The 16,529-nt window shown below is 40.8% G+C and overlaps 1 protein-coding gene across 1 annotated transcript in view; it reads left to right on the plus strand.

Moving 5' to 3' along the window:
* The window catches only part of LOC115109800 (voltage-dependent calcium channel subunit alpha-2/delta-1-like), a 101,891-nt gene extending 88,505 nt beyond the window's left edge, over positions 1-13,386 (plus strand). Inside the window, 8 exon segments of the mRNA XM_065009935.1 lie at positions 210-353; positions 517-569; positions 645-700; positions 2,474-2,600; positions 11,192-11,304; positions 12,230-12,312; positions 13,236-13,251; positions 13,254-13,386. Coding sequence (XP_064866007.1) covers positions 210-353; positions 517-569; positions 645-700; positions 2,474-2,600; positions 11,192-11,304; positions 12,230-12,312; positions 13,236-13,251; positions 13,254-13,345 — 684 coding nt within the window. The 3' untranslated portion in view covers positions 13,346-13,386.
* The last annotated feature ends 3,143 nt before the right edge of the window (positions 13,387-16,529 follow it).

A 16,529-nucleotide genomic window follows, 5' to 3' on the forward strand; every position in this document is an offset into this window, starting at 1 on the left:
TGAACATTATTCTCACATAGGTGTTACTTTTGTCCAGGTGGGAAAGGGCAGTGTGGAGTGCAATAGAGATTGTGTTATCTGTGGATCCGTTTGGGTGGTATGCCAGTAACAGTGGGTCCAGTGTTTCTGGGATGATGGTGTTGATGTGAGCCATGCCCAGCCTTTCAAAGCTCATACATTGAACACAGCTCTCTGTTCCCTGAACACAGTTCTTTGGGGAGGTGGACCCAGTCGTGATGATCAGTCTGGTCAACACATCTCTGTACTCCTTCAACAAGACCTATGACTACCAGTCAGTCTGCAACCCTGAGAGAGACTGCAAGGCTGCTGCAGGGCCACGATCTGTCTACGTGGTGAGACACACACAGCGCGCACACACAGCACATACCCACATGAATGCATTAATGCATGATCATGCTTTGGTTACCTTTCATGCTACACATACTGTAATGTATGTGTATATTTTGTCCATATGTTATGAAGTGTGCACTCAGTGTTCTCCTCTCCCCTCTCCAGCCCACTATAGCAGACATGCTGAGTATAGGCTGGTGGGCCTCCACAGGTGCCTGGTGAGTTGACTGGCTGGATAGTTTAACTACGGTCGTCTGCTATTTGGACCGAGCATAATGTGTTTGTCTCTGTAGGTCGATAATGCAGCAGCTCTTCTACAGTCTCATATTCCCAAGGTTCCTAGAGGCAGGTCAGTTGTAAAGGATAATATATTGGATGAAATATGTGCTTCCAAAACGGTGAATTTGTAGTTATAATGGTACAAGATGTTTGTTGTGGCTAAAATGGCTTTGGAAAGTATTCAGACCCCTTCATTTTCTCCACATTTCGTCATGTTACAGCCTTATTCTAAAATGTTTTAAAGAAAAAATTGTCCTCATCAATCTACACACAATAACCCATAATGACAAATCGAAAACAGTTTTTTAGAGGTTTTTGCAAATGTATAAAAGGTAATCAGACCCTTTGCTATGAGACTCGAAATTGAGCTCAGGTACACCCTGTTTCCACTGATCATTCTCAAGATGTTTTTACAACTTCATTAGAGTCCACCTGTGGTAAATTCAATTGAATGGACATGATTTGGAAAGGCACACACCTGTCTATATAAGGTCCTACAGTTGACAGTGCATGTCAGAGTAAAAACCTAGCCATGAGGTCAAATGAATTGTCCGTAGAGCTCCGAGACTGGATTGTGTCGAGGCACAGATCTGGGTTTAGGTACAAAATATATATGCAGCATTGAAGGTCCCCAAGAACCCAGTGGCTTCCATCATTCTTAAATGGAAGAAGTTTCGAACCACCAAGACTATTCCTTGAGCTGGCTGCCTGGCCAAACTGAGCAATCAGGGGAGAAGGGCCTTGGTCAGGGAGGTGACCAAGAACCCGATAGTCACTCTGACAGAGCTTCAGAGTTCATCTTTGTAGATGGGAGAACCTTCCAGAAGGACAACCATCTTTGCAGCACTCCACCAATCAGGCCTTTATGGTAGAGTGGCCAGATGGAAGCCACTCTTCAGTAAAAGGCACATGACAGCTCGCTTAGAGTTTGCCAAAAGGCACCTACAGGACTCTCAGACCATGAGAAATAAGATTCTCTGGTCTGACGAAACCAAGATTGAACTCTCTGGCCTGAATGCCAAGCATCATATCTGGAGGAAAGCAGGCACTGCTCATCACCTGGCCAATACCATCCCTATGGTGACGCATGGTGGTGGCAGGATCATGCTGTGGGGATCTTAATCAGCAGCAGGGACTGGGAAACTAGTCATGCTCGAGGGAAAGATGAACGCAGCAAAGTACAGAGAGATCCTTGATGAAAACCTGCTCCAGAGCGCTCAGGACCTTAGACTGGGACGAAGGTTCACCTTCCAACAGGACAACGACCCAAAACACACAGACAAGGTGATGCAGGAGAGGCTTCGGGACAAATCTCTGAATGTCCTTGAGTGGCCCAGCCCAGATTTAAACCCGATCAAACATCTCTGGAGAGACCTCAAAATAGCTGTGCAGCGACGCTCCCATCCAACCTTATAAGCTTGAGAGGATCTGCAGAGAAGAATGGGAGAAACTCACCAGATACAGGTGTGCCAAGCTTGTAGAGTCATACCTAAGAAGACTTGAGGCTGTAATTGCTGCCAAAGGTGCTTGAACAAAGTACTGAGTAAAGGGTCTGAATACTTATGTAAATGTGGTATTTCAGTTTATTAAATTTTTTATCAAAATTGTACAAAAATCTAAAAACCTGTTTTTGCTTCTTCATTGTGGGGTATTGTGTGTATATTGATGAGGTTACTGTTTTAGTAAATCAATTTTAGAATAAGACTGTAACGTAACAAAATGTGGAAAAAGTGAAGGGGCTTTGGACTATTTATTTGGAGGAGATGTAAGCACAGATGTTTTTGTGTTGTGTTTTTGGTTGTGTATGGTAACAGTTATGTAGTCTCTCTCTCTGTCTCTCTAGTGGACTCAGATGATGACATGTCTGCTAACATGTTTAAGGAGAGTTGTATCACAGAGCAGACTCAGTATTTCTTTGACAACGAAGAGAGATCCTACTTGGGAGTCCTCGACTGTGGAAACTGCTCCAGGTGTGTGTGTGTGTGTGTGTGTGTGTGTGTGTGTGTGATGTAAGGGTCGATTCCAATTTCCTCTTTCCTGGATAATAGCTTGTTGTGGGCAATAATATCTTAAATGTGAATATGCAGTATATGTGATATTTTATACAACGGGTGCGTCTCATCCTGAATGCTGATTGGTTAAAACTGCATTCCAGACGGTGTTTATTCCACAAGTTACCACTAAGACGCTTTAATGCCTATTTACTCTGTTCCATCTAACTGCGCAATCCACTCTCTCATCGGCCCAGCCAGACAATTATATGAACTTGATCTCCACTATAAAAAGCATCTACACTTTATCTCACATTTCTTTTTGACTAACTTTTAGTTTTCGACAGCGAAGATTTCTGTAAACCTTGATTTCTGTCTCTCTGAAATTTGCAACATTGTTTCAATATACAAATTCGATCTCCAGTTGTTTTAATAAAAAAATGTCTAACTAGGCAAGTCAGTTAATAAGAACAAATTCTTATTTCCAATGTCGGCCTACCAGGGAACAGTGGGTTAACTGCCTTGTTCAGGGGCAGATCGACAGATTTTTAACTTGTCAGCTCGGAGATTCAATCCAGAAGCCTTTTGGTTACAGGCCCAAAGCTCCAACCACTAGGCTATAATGAACATGTCTGGAGTTGGGATGAGACAGACAGGCAGCTTTTCTCAGCCAGCCGAGATCATGAATCAGCATAATTTTTATGGATATATACAAAGAAAGATCAATAGAAAACAGGTCAAACGAAACGAAGTGCAGCTAGTTTGCAGTCTTTCCTGCTTCAGTTTGAAGTGATTGTGTTAGCTGTGTTGTTGGATAGCTCTGAACAACATTGTCCTGACGAGAGAGCACATTTTCTTTGCCAGGTGAAATTGTGCATCATTAGCTTATTGTTATGGATGTATCCAAATAAATGTCACTAGAAAACAGCTTAAACAAATGCAAATTAAGCTACTTTGTTGTTATTCTGGCTGCACTGTTTGACGGGACTGTAAATTAGCCATTCGTTGGCTAGCTATCAAGTAAGGGATGATAACGTTGCAAGCCAGTATGGCGATAGAACATTTATAATGAACGACTGGATCGCTTCCATAGATACAGAACAAAATGACTTAACCACTGGGTAACGTCTCTGGCATCGGAACCGATAGACCGAACGACCAGCCGGCTTTGGTAGCAACCCTAGATTTGTGTCAGGAGTATATCTGGTGGATTAAATAGTATGAATAAATTCATTAAAATAACGTTTTTAATAAAAAATACTATACCAGTCAAAAGTTTGGACACACCTACTCATTCCATGGTTTTTCTTTGTGTTTGACTATTTTCTACATTGTAGAATAATAGTGAAGACATCAAAACTATGAAATAACACATGAAATCATGTAGTAACCAAAAAAGTGTATTTGAGATTCTTCAAAGTAGCCCCCCTTTGCCTTGATGACAGTTTTGCACAATTGTGGCATTCTCTCAACAGCTTCATGAGGTAGTCATCTGGAATGCATTTCAATTAACAGGTGTGCCTTGTTAAAAGTTAATTTGTGGAATTTCTTTCCTTCTTAATGCATTTCAGCCAATCAGTTGTGTTGTGACAAGGTAGGGGTGGTATACAGAACATAGCACTATTTGGTAAAAGACCAAGTCCATTTTATGGCAAGAACAGCTCCAATAAGCAAAGAGAAATGACAGTCCGTCATTACTTTAAGACATGAAAATCAGCCAATACGGAAAACTTTAAGATATTTTAAAGTTTCTTTAAGTGCAGTCGCAAAAACCATCAAGCGCTATGATGAAACTGGCTCTCATGAGGACCGCCACAAGAATGGAAGACCCAGAGTTACCTTTGCTGCAGAGGATAAGTTCATGAGCGTTCCCAGCCTCAGATTGCAGCCCAAATAAATGCTTCACAGAGTTCAAGTAACAGACACATCTCAACGTCAACTGTTCAAAGTAGACTGCGTGAATCAGGTCTTCCTGTTAATTGAAATGCATTCCAGGTGACTACCTCATGAAGCTGGTTGAGAGAATGCCAAGAGTGTGCAAAGCTGTCATCAAGGCAAAGGGTGGCTACTTTGAAGAATCTCAAATATGAAATATCTTTAGATTTGTTTAAAACTTTTTGGGTCGCTACATGATTCCATATGTGTTATTTCAATGTTTTGATGACTTCACTATTATTCTACAATGTAGAAAATATTCAAAATAAAGAAAAACCCTTGAATGAGCAGGTATGTCCAAACTTTTGACTGCTACTGTAGGTCCCTAAGGTTATCTTACAGGACAAAGCATGAATAAAGATATGTGTACTAGACCAGAGGTCTAGAAGCCTAGCAAATGAGAATTGATCATACAAAGGCATTTAATTTAATTTAATTTATAGCATCTGAAGAAGTAACCTTTCATCCCAAAACCAACCACCATTGACCAATCAAATGATATCAGTAACTTAAACACTCCCAGGCCCAATCTCCACAGGGTGTCACAGCATTTAAATGTTTGTGTGGGGAGTGAGACCAATCTAAATAACACAGAATTCCTGAGAAGATCATAAAATCTTTTTGCATATAGTAATTCAGAGTTCACCCTATACAGATACAACTAACCCCCGAGATTATGTACATACATGTAGATAACATCAAAGTTATCCTCAGTGAACAAGTTTCAGATAGATACCATACATGGATACTATACTATTCTTATATCACATTTAATATTCATTGCTCTGAATACTGTAACAGAGATATTTACATGTTGACCCTTCAGAGAGGGAAGGGTTGACTAGTCTTTGGGCATTGTCCTTTGTTCCTGCACCAGGTGTCAGAGAGCATATAAAATTAGGGCCGAGCCTACAAGCTCATCCCGATATGTCATCCTCTGGTGGGGTAGCTCCGGAATGAGATCAGTTTCCTGCCCTCCTCTGTGTTTTCCTGCTCTTTCCAGGCAGCTGCTGCCGGCTTGGCTCTGATCAGATGCACATTACCTTGATCTGTTAGGAGCTGGACACAGAGGGAAGCACTGTTTACTGAGAGCTCTCTCCCGTTTACCCCTGTTTATGTACTGCAACTCACACATGATGTGGGGGTTGAATGTAGGTAGAAATGCAGTGGGTATATGAGCCACATGTGCCTGACTTTCTTTCTCTTCAACATTAACAACAAAAGACACTTAAACTTTGAGTGCCATAAAGAAAGAGCCATTCCACAGACGGCGAGTGTTGCTCCATTGCCCTGTAGTATGTGTGTGATTTAGTATTGTCTCTGTGTATGTCTGAACCAGATTTTTATCACCACGGTAAGCACATGTGTGTGATGATGCGAGTGGCAGGAACGGACAGCTTTTTAAAAACTTCTTATGGCTAGGGGTTCCGCTAGCGGCACCCCTTGACAACATTCCGCTGAAAAGGCAGCGCGCGAAATTCAAAAATATTTTTTGAAATATGTAACTTTCACACATTAACAAGTGCAATACACCAAATGAAAGATAAACTTATTGTTAATCTACCCATCATGTCCGATTTCAAAAAGGCTTTACAGCGAAAGCACAACATATGTTAGGTCAGAGCCAAGTCACAAAAACACACACAGGCATTTTTCCAGCCAAAGGGAGCAGTCACAAAAAGCAGAAATATTGATCAAATTAATCACTAACCTTCATCAGATGACACTCATAGGACATCATGTTACACAATACATGTATGTGTTGTTCGATAAAGTGCATATTTATATCCAAAAATCTCAGTTTACATTGGCGCGTTACTTTCAGTAGTGTTTTGCTTCCAAAACATCTGGTGATTTTGCAGAGAGCCACATAAATTTCCAGAAATAATCATAATAAACATTGATAAAAGATACAAGTGTTATTCACAGAATTAAAGATGGACTTCTTAATGCAACCGCTGTGTCAGATTTCAAAAAGACTTGGAAAAACGGAAAAAGCACATCATGCAATAATCTGAGTACGGCGCTCAGAGACCAAACCAGCCAAAGAAATATCCGTCATGTTGTGGAGTCAACATTAGTTAGAAATAGCATTATAAATATTCACTTACCTTTGATGTTCTTCGTCAGAATGCACTCCCAGGAATCCCAGTTCCACAATAAATGTTTGATTTGTTCGATAAAGTTAACCATTTATGTCCAAATTCCTCCTTTTTGTTAGCGCTTTCAACCCAGTAATCCATCTACATGAGGCACGAGTACTAGGTCCAGACAAATTCCAAAAGTTCCGTTACAGTCCGTAGAAACATGTCAAACGATGTATAGAATCAATCTTTAGGATGTCTTTAACATAAATCTTCAATAGTGTTCCAACCGGAGAATTCCTTTGTCTGTAGAAAAGCAATGGAACGCAAGCTACCTCTCACGTGAACGAGCTTCACAAGCTTGTGGCCAGACCACTGACTCAAAGAGCCCTTATGAGCCCCTCCTTTACAGTAGAAGCCTCAATCAAGTTTCTAAAGACTGTTGACATCTAGTGGAAGCCTTGGGAAGTGCAATTTGACCCCATAGACACTGTGTATTCAATAGGCCAAGCTTTGAAAAACTACAAACCTCATATTTCCCACTTCATGGTTGGATTTTTCTCAGGTTTTCGCCTGCCATATGAGTTCTGTTATACTCACAGACATCATTCAAACAGTTTTAGAAATTTCAGAGTGATTTCTATCCAAATCTAGCAGTTCACTCAGGGCACTCTTTTCATCCAAATGTGAAAATGCTGCCCCCTATTACTCTCATCTGAGACAGTTGAAGAACATGTCGTGTGAAAGCTTTGTTAGTCTTTTGGTAGTGTGTTTTCCTATGTGTTTGGGTTGGAATCTGGTAGAGCTGTTTCTCTCCGGGCCTCTCCTGGAATAATAGTGAATTACATTGAAGGAATAATAGGACATTCCATAGAAGGGAAGTGCAGTGGCATGTGTTCACGGATGCCAAGGAAGGCCAAGCTTCTCCATATAAAATCAAATAATTATAAAAATGTACCTTTCGTTTCTCTGTTTCATAATGTTCCTTCAATTGGCAAGTGGCTTTCTCAACTGAGGAATCAGAGTGAGGAATCAGATCCCATGTATCTGATGCTATATGGTCAAAAAAAGAGTATGACATGTTGGCATGTTGCTGCCAGTAGCATTGAATTCAATAGCAAGTAACACCAGCTAGCATTTGGGCTCCCTTGATAATTCCGATAACCAATCAGTGTTGATCTGAGCTGAGTGAGCTCAACTGTGAATGGTCCTGGCACAGCAAAACATATGTAATTTCAAGGAAGGCCATTTTGGATTTGACTTCCTACCAATCAAATCACACCAAAGAAAAATGTAATTGTTAGCTTATGGTGTGTGCCGTTGTCCTTCAGTAGCTAGCTATGGATAGAGATGGGGATGAAGAGTATCTAGTTTAAAACGATTTTGTAGCAGCTGAAAATCAAGGAGAATGGGAGGCCAAATCCAAAATAGGGTATGGTGCAGGGGAGATGAGCATGGGGTGGAACCTAATCTTTTAACACTGAAAATTACAATAGGACCGACTGGCTAGCTGGGAGTGCTAGGCTAAAGAAGCTGTTTTGCTGGCCATGCCTTCTATTAGACAAAATTACATATTTGCTCAACAACCATTGGGACACCACTGTTTTTTCTAATCTTGTAAACCTGGGCAGGTCCCTTGACCGACATAGAAAGAAAAAAAACACATTATGGCAAACCTAAAACTTAATCTCTTTGGTAGAGTTCGGATCAACAAGACTTCGACCAGGCTGCAGTGATCCATGTCCAGAGTCCACAATGAATGTGTGAAAAAAAACAGAGACATTTTAGTAATGACATTATTACAACTTGAGCAAACCAGCTGTGAAATTAACTTTGCCAACTAAATTTAACTTGCATTTGCCTATGCTGTGTAGGTCACGTAACTATTTGTTAAATGCAATATTTTCTTTGTACACTTAAACATAACAGATGTTGCTCTCCGGTTTTAACTGTGATGAAACACAAATGTACAGTGCCTTCAGAAAGTATTCACACCCCTTGACTTTTTCCACGTTTGCCCGACAACCTCGATTCTGTCTTATGTTGCAAAATGTGTAATTGTGTGTTTACATTGAAAAGGTATATCATAAACTGCAGTTGAGGAACAATGGGAAAGTAATTCTGCTTTGAAAGATGATAAACTTGTATGTAACCCCACTTTTGAGAAAATGTAGTTCGCACAAGTAGTTAGCAAAACAATGAACCATAATCCCAACAAATACAGTTCAAACGGATTGTCAAAGCTAGCCACCATGCATGAAATGCTGTAGTATGAATCTTCAGGTAGATGAAGCTAACCAACTAGGTTCAATGCTAGCTAGCTAGCTAACATTACATCAAATCAAATTTTATTGGTCACGTAGACGTGTTTAGCAGATGTTATTGTGGATGTTTTGAAATTATTGTGTTTCTAGCTCCAACAGTGCAGTAATATCAAACAAGTATTATCTAACAATTTCACAACAATACACACAATACACACACATCTGAAATAATGGAATGGAATTAAGAATATATAACTATTTGGACAAGCAATGTCAGAGTGGCATAGACTAAGATACAGTAGAATAGAATAGAATACAGTATATACAGTGGGGAGAACAATTATTTGATACACTGCCGATGATTTTGAAGGTTTTCCTACTTACAAAGCATGTAGAGATCTGTAATTTTTTTATCATAGGTACACTTCAACTGTGAGAGACGGAATCTAAAACAAAAATCCAGAAAATCACATTGTATGATTTTTAAGTAATTAATTAGCATTTTATTGCATGACATTGTCAATGTTATTGTCAGAGGCTACCCGGAACATATCCCAGTCCGCGGGATCAAAACAATCTTAAAGTGTCGATTCTGATTGGTCAGACCAACATTGAATAGTCCTTAGCACGGGTACTTCCTGTTTGAGTTTCTGCTTATAGGAAGGGAGAAGCAAAATGGAGTTGTGATCAGATTTGCAGAAGGGAAGGCGGGGAGTGCCTTGTAGGCATGCCGGAAGTTGGAGTAGCAGTTGTCAACTGTAGTAGCAGCGCGAGTTCTTCAGCCAATGTGTTGACAGAACTTTGGTAGCATTTTCCTCAAATTTGCTTTGTTAATATTCCCAGCTACAATAAATGTTGCCTCCGGATATGTGGTTTACAGTTTGCATAAAGTCCAGTGAAGTTCTTTGAAGTCCGTCGTGGTATCAGCTTGAAGGGGAATATACACGGCCATGATTATAACTGAATATAATTCTCTTGGGAGGTAATACGGTCAGCATTTGATTATGAGGTATTCTAGGTTGGGTGAACAAAAGGACTTGAGTTCCTGTATGTTATCACAATAACACCAACTGGCTGTACAGACTCAGACAGTATATCCCGAGAAACAGAGTATGTTACAATCCCTGATATCTCTCTGGAAGGAAATCCTTGCCATGAGCTCGTAAACTTTATTATCCAGAGGCTGAACATTAACGAGTAATATACTCGGTGGGTGGTGTACCTCTTCCCCCGCCGGCGATGTTTTGGATCAGCCTCTGGAATCAGTTCAATTACACTGGGGGGGTAAGAACAAAGGATCAGATTTGGGAAAGTCTTATTCCTGTTTGTAATCCTAATAATGCTGGTGAGTTACCACCTCTCTGATATCCAAAAGTTATTCCTGGCTATATGTAATAACACAAAACATTTTCTGGGCTAATACTGTAAGAAATACACACACAAAAAAATCTGCAAATTTGCTTAGGGCCTAGATGCACGGCTGCCATTTCTATTGGCGCCATTTTCTGTGATTAGGCTATAACTGGCAATACAATGCAAATACATAATGCAAATACCAATAATATTACTATACAGATCACACGTAACATTAGCTAGCGAGCCAGCAAGCTGATATTCACTAGCTAGCTAACAGTACATTTTAACTTGCAATGAAAATAACTTGACATGTACAATACCTGAAAATGTAGCTAGACTCTTACCCGTATACGCAGATGAACGCTTCACGGCAGACTGCAACCACTTTCACTGAGTAAGACGTCCTGAGTTGTTTTCATTTTGATTGTAGCGAAAAAATTATCAATTTAATCCATTTTGAATTCTGGCTGTAGCACAACAAAATGTGGAATTAGGGGGGGTATGAGGGGTATGAATATTTTCTAAATGCACTGTATGTGGTTGAATTTATTCTGCCACTCTGTGACACCTGTATTTTAGAACATTGTCTGTGATATGGCATTATTGGCCTCATTTCGGCTATCACAGTGCCTTAGAAATGCATTTTTAACAGAGCAAACAACACAATTGTCAAAACATATGTTGGAAAGAAATATATATCAGTTTGGCTTCCCCATTGATTTTGTCCACGCACCGCTACTGGGGAAGTGTTCTCTCATGTGTGTAGTATTTAGATGGTTAGCATTCCTCTCCTCTCATCCTTTTAGTATGTACAGTATAATGTTGAGTAGCTTACTAAGACGTGTGTGTGTGTGTGTGTGTGTGTGTGTGTGTGTGTGTGTGTGTGTGTGTGTGTGTGTGTGTGTGTGTGTGTGTTTTTTTTTTTTTTCAGGATGTATCGAGCTGAGAAGCTGTCCAACACTAACCTGGTGTTTCTGATCACTGATGCCAAGACCACCTGTCTGTCCTGTGACCCCAGACCACTACGACAGGCAGAGCAACCATGTTTCCTTCCACACACACCCACACACATCCTATTGCAATCATTTTCTAGTCAGTATTACTGCTCGATTAAAACTTTTATTCTCATAGTATAAATTAATATGGAGCTGTGTATCTGAGTGGAACATCTGGAACCCATGTTGGGATCACTTTCAATCAGTGTAAAGTGTAAGTGTGTGTGTGCATGTCTACGAGATATGTGTTTGGGGCTTTAGATTCCTGCTGATGTAAAGTGTCATCATCCCAGGTCAGAGAGGGTTCAAACAAAAGGCCTGTAGTTTACAGCTCAGTTTGAGGACAAACACACACACTCATCCACACACACACAGCATACATTTAAAACATACACACTACACTCTATTGCACACAACTAAGAGGCTGTCCAATCACAGTGTCATGTTCAATCATAGGGGTGATATTTATAATGGAATTGTTAAAGTGTAACACTCTTCCACAGACAGGGTGATACACAGGTTAGTGTTTTTCGTTATACATCTTGTTCTGGAGGCAGCTCTGCAGAGTGGTCACCAGCTGGCACTACTACAATGTCATACAATCTGATTTTAAACCTAACACTACTCTCAACCCTAACCTTAACCACATTGCTAACCCTAATGCCTAACCTTAAATTAAGATCAAAGCAATTTTTTCCCCCATAAATTTTTACAAAAGAGACTATTTTGACTTTGCATCCGGCCCATCTAGTGGAAATCACTCAGTTCTGCCTCCAGGACAAGACTCCCAATAAACATCAACCTGCCGGTGATACGTATGAGCTTGTAAGGGAGTGTGTTAAAGATGTGATTTGGAGATGTATGTTTGACCAAGATGCGTCTATATTTAAGATCAGAGTGTGTGTGTATATTTTTGAGGTTTGTGTTGCAGATTTGTTTGTGCGTTAGTATTTCCTTAGTGTGTGCATGTGCAGCCCAAGGTCCAGATCGCTGTGAGCTAGCTCAGAACCCCAGGTACAGGAAAGGACCTGACGTGTGTTTCGACAACAACGTAGACGTAAGTCAAACACGTGCGCACACATATTTTATTTTTCTCCATCTCTCTCTCTCTCTCTTGTTCTCTCTCCCTCTTGATCTCTCTCTCTTTCCATTGCTTGGTTTGGATGTTCTTCATTGCCTGATTGCATGAATTGGTTTGTGTGTGTCTCTGGCCTGTCCCCTTCCTCATGTTGCTGCAGGAGTTGATGCTGGGCCCAGGGATTATCCCTGTCAATAAAAACTGAACTGAGACCTGTGTCTCTCCACCCTGTGTTACACACAGCAACTACAAACTGACCGGAAATCTACTGATAGGCCTTAAACACAACCACTACTATCTATGTGTTAATAATGATGACCAGGATTCTAGTACTGTAGCTACTTCCTTCAAATAATTAAACACACTTGGATAATCCCAGAGCAAAAGGAAAATAAGGTACCAATACAGTATATCATGTAATTCTCTACCAGGTGAATAGTGTACTGTAGAGTAAAAGAGATCTACCACCTGTTATAGACCTGTCACACACACAGGCCAGTAGTGATGTTTAGGGTGGCCTGGGAATGGAAGGTACGGGTATTGTACAGCAGATGTAGATCCTCTATGGAGAGTGAAAGTAGACCTCTCCCCACAACTGAACTATGGAAGTTGCTCTGCAGTCTATATTCCCTGTAAATAGAGGAAGTGCCAGATGGGTTTCCTGCCTTTGACGGTGTGCAGTACTGTACGACACGAACACACACACACGAAGGCCAAGGGCACGCATGGATATCCTGAACACTGGCATCAAACAACAGGAGGCTACACACACACACTGAACATTCTATAATGTTGCACCCTTCTGAACGCAAAAATGTATGTTCTCTATTATTTGCCAGCGTAATCTGAGTTTGAATTGTCTGATTGGTGCTTGTCTGATTAACGGATGTTGTGACCAACAGAAGGATGATTCTGACTGTGGGGCGGGACCTCTCTAAGCCCCTCCGCTTGGCCCATGTTGGGACTCCAACTACTGCTGCTGTGGCTCCTCACTGGCCCCCGACACTCATGACCCCTACACACACACACACATCTCAACCAGACAGTGTTTTACATTGGACCGTTTTCTGACTCTCCATCTCCTGAATGTCATCACTGATCTGTTAACGCACTGCCAATATGGAAGAGAAGTCACTCTCCTGCTCTCCGATCATTCTCCAAAGCCAAAGGGGTGCTCTTTCCTCCCTCTCCTCTCTTCTCCACCATGTTGACTGAGCTATTCTATTATATGGTGTATTCTTTGGAGCTAACCAAACCCTTTAATTCGTCATCATAAATGTACTTATATGTTTTGGTTGGAGAATAAGAGGGAGGTTGAGTGTCTGTCCTTTATAATTCACTGATACGAATGATTTAGGCTTAGTTTCTGTTGTTTATGATATTTATTATACTGTACAGTACAGAAAAAAATATAATTATGAAGACAACGAAACCTGTAACTGAAATGGAAAGCAAAGTTATTGATAATCCAACGGTTTTGAGTTACAGTTGAAGTCGGAAGTTTACATACACCTTTGCCAAATACATTTAAACTTTTTCACAATTCCTGACATTTAATCCTAGTAAAAGTTCCCTGTCTTAGGTAGTTAGGATCACCACTTTATTTTAAGAATGTGAAATGTCAGAATAATAGTAGAGCTTTTATTTCTTTCATCATATTCCCAGTGGGTCAGAAGTTTACATATACTAAATTAGTATTTGCTAGCATTGCCTTTAAATTGTTTAACTTGGGTCAAACATTTTGGATAGCCTTCCACAAGCTTCCCACAATAAGTTAGGTGAATTTTGGCCCACTCCTCCTGACAGAGCTGGTGTAACTGAGTCAGGTTTGTAGGGCTCCTTGCTCGCGCACGCTTTTTCAGTTCTGCCCACACATTTTCGATGGGATTGAGGTCAGGTCTTTGTGATGGTCACTCCAATACCTTGACTTTGTTGTCCTTAAGCCATTTTGCCACAACTTTGGAAGTATGCTTTGGGTCATTGTCCATTTGGAAGACCCATTTGCGACCAAGCTTTAACTTCCTGACTGATGTCTTGAGATGTTGCTTCAATATATCCACATAATTTTCCTCTCTCATGATGCCATCTATTTTGTGAAGTGCATCAGTCCCTCCTGCAGCAAAGCACCCCCACAACATGATGCTGCCACCCCCGTGCTTCACAGTTGGGATGGTGTTCTTCGGCTTGCAAGCCTCCCCCTTTTTCCTCCGAACATAACGATGGTCATTATGGCCAAACAGTTGTATTTTTATTTCATCAGACCAGAGGACATTTCTCCAAAAGGTATGATCTTTGTCCCCATGTGCACTGGCAAACCGTAGTCTGGCTTTTTTATGGTGGTTTTGGAGCAGTGGCTTCTTCCTTGCTGAGCGGCCTTTCAGGTTATGTCAATATAGGACTCGTTTTACTGTGGATATAGATACATTTGTACCTGTTTCCTCCAGAGTCTTCACAAGGTCCTTTGCTGTTATTCTGGGATTGATTTGCACTTTTCTCACGAAAGTAAGTTCATCTCTAGGAGACAGAATGCGGCTCCTTCCTGAGCGGTATGATGGCTGCATGGTCCCATGGTGTTTATACTTGCGTAATATTGTGTGTACAGATACACATTGTACCTTCAGGCATTTGGAAATTGCTCCCAAGGATGAACCAGACTTGTGGAGGTCTACAATTCATTTTTGAGGTCTTGGCTGATTTCTTTTGATTTCCCCATGATGTCAAGCAAAGAGGCACTGAGTTTGAAGGTAGGCCTTGATATAAATCCACAGGTACACCTCCAATTGACTCAAATTGTGTCAATTAGCCTATCAGAAGCTTCTAATTCCATGACACAATTTTCTGACATTTTCCAAGCTGTTGAAAGGCACAGTCAACGAAGTGTATGTATACTTCTGACCCACTGGAATTGTGATACAGTGAATTATAAGTGAAATAATCTGTCTGTAAACAATTGTTGGAGAAATTACCCTTGTCATGCATAAAGTAGATGTCCTAACCGACTTGCCAAAACTATAGTTTGTTAACAAGAAATTTGTTTTTGGTTGAAAAGTGAGTTTTAATGACTCCAACCTAAGTCTATGTAAACTTCCGACTTCAACTGTATTCATTTATTCATGCAGGTCAAACAGCAGTATGTGAATAGATCCAGTAGACTAGAGTAGGGTTCACTCAATAGAGAGCTGAAGAACACTGTCACCATTCCAGGAATGGGGATAGTTCACCCATGATAGATCTTTCTCTGCTAACATTCAGGGTCAAATCGTACTTTCATATCTTTATGGTCACGTTAGCAATCCTGGGGTACCAATCAGTGACCTAGGCCAATTACTTTCTAATACTTTTGGTGTGCTTTGTTTAGCTTCACATACAGGGTAGGCAGGCGTTTGCACTTTTGGAACTATTAAATGTGTTCCATTGCACCAGGCAAGCTATATTTAGTGTAACTCAAGTCTTTGAAAGTACAGTATGCATATGACCCAGGTCTGTATAGATACTGTATAGATACTGATACAGTATAACTTCATTTGATGCATCAGATTCCCAGTGCCTATGTAGCTTCAACATACCATTCATTTATCCAAAGTTATTCTTTGATGGATAGCCATTGGAATTATGTCCCAAAGTGTCCGTTGCTTGCCGTACTGTATGCTATGTGTAGTAGTAGAGCAGGAGCAGTAGCTCAGAGATATGTTTCTTATGTTCCGTAGCTAGCTGGTATCTACCTAGCCTGGGTGGCAGTCTGTTTCAGCTTCAGACTGGCAGCTAGGCTTGAACAATATGCTCCTGGAGTTAGTTTCCTACTGTATCCCCAGACTCAGGATTTCAGGAAGGTGAAAGACAGAAACGCTTTCCAAAAGGCTTAAGTTGTTTCACAGACCCTGGTGAGCAGACAACTGGAGAATGATATCAGCATATCTAAAGACTGTTTCTTTCTCATCTTCTTCTTGTTCCTCTTCTGCTTGTTTCTTCTTTGTGTTGCTTTCTAAAATGTGTAAACGAGAGTTAAGTTCTCAGTTACACATTACAAAACCGCAGCACTGTAACCCTAACCCAAAATGAAGTACTTGCTGTATGATCTTTGCCAATACTGTCCCCTCTGCCATGGCCATCTAGTGACCACCAGATTTGGAGCGTTCAGGATCATGCCTGTTTATTGGAGTAGCGTGTCGATGTGTGTACAATGCCAACGGCATGAT

The sequence above is a fragment of the Oncorhynchus nerka genome, linkage group LG25 (assembly GCF_034236695.1).
Source record: "Oncorhynchus nerka isolate Pitt River linkage group LG25, Oner_Uvic_2.0, whole genome shotgun sequence".
Lineage (NCBI taxonomy): Eukaryota > Metazoa > Chordata > Actinopteri > Salmoniformes > Salmonidae > Oncorhynchus > Oncorhynchus nerka.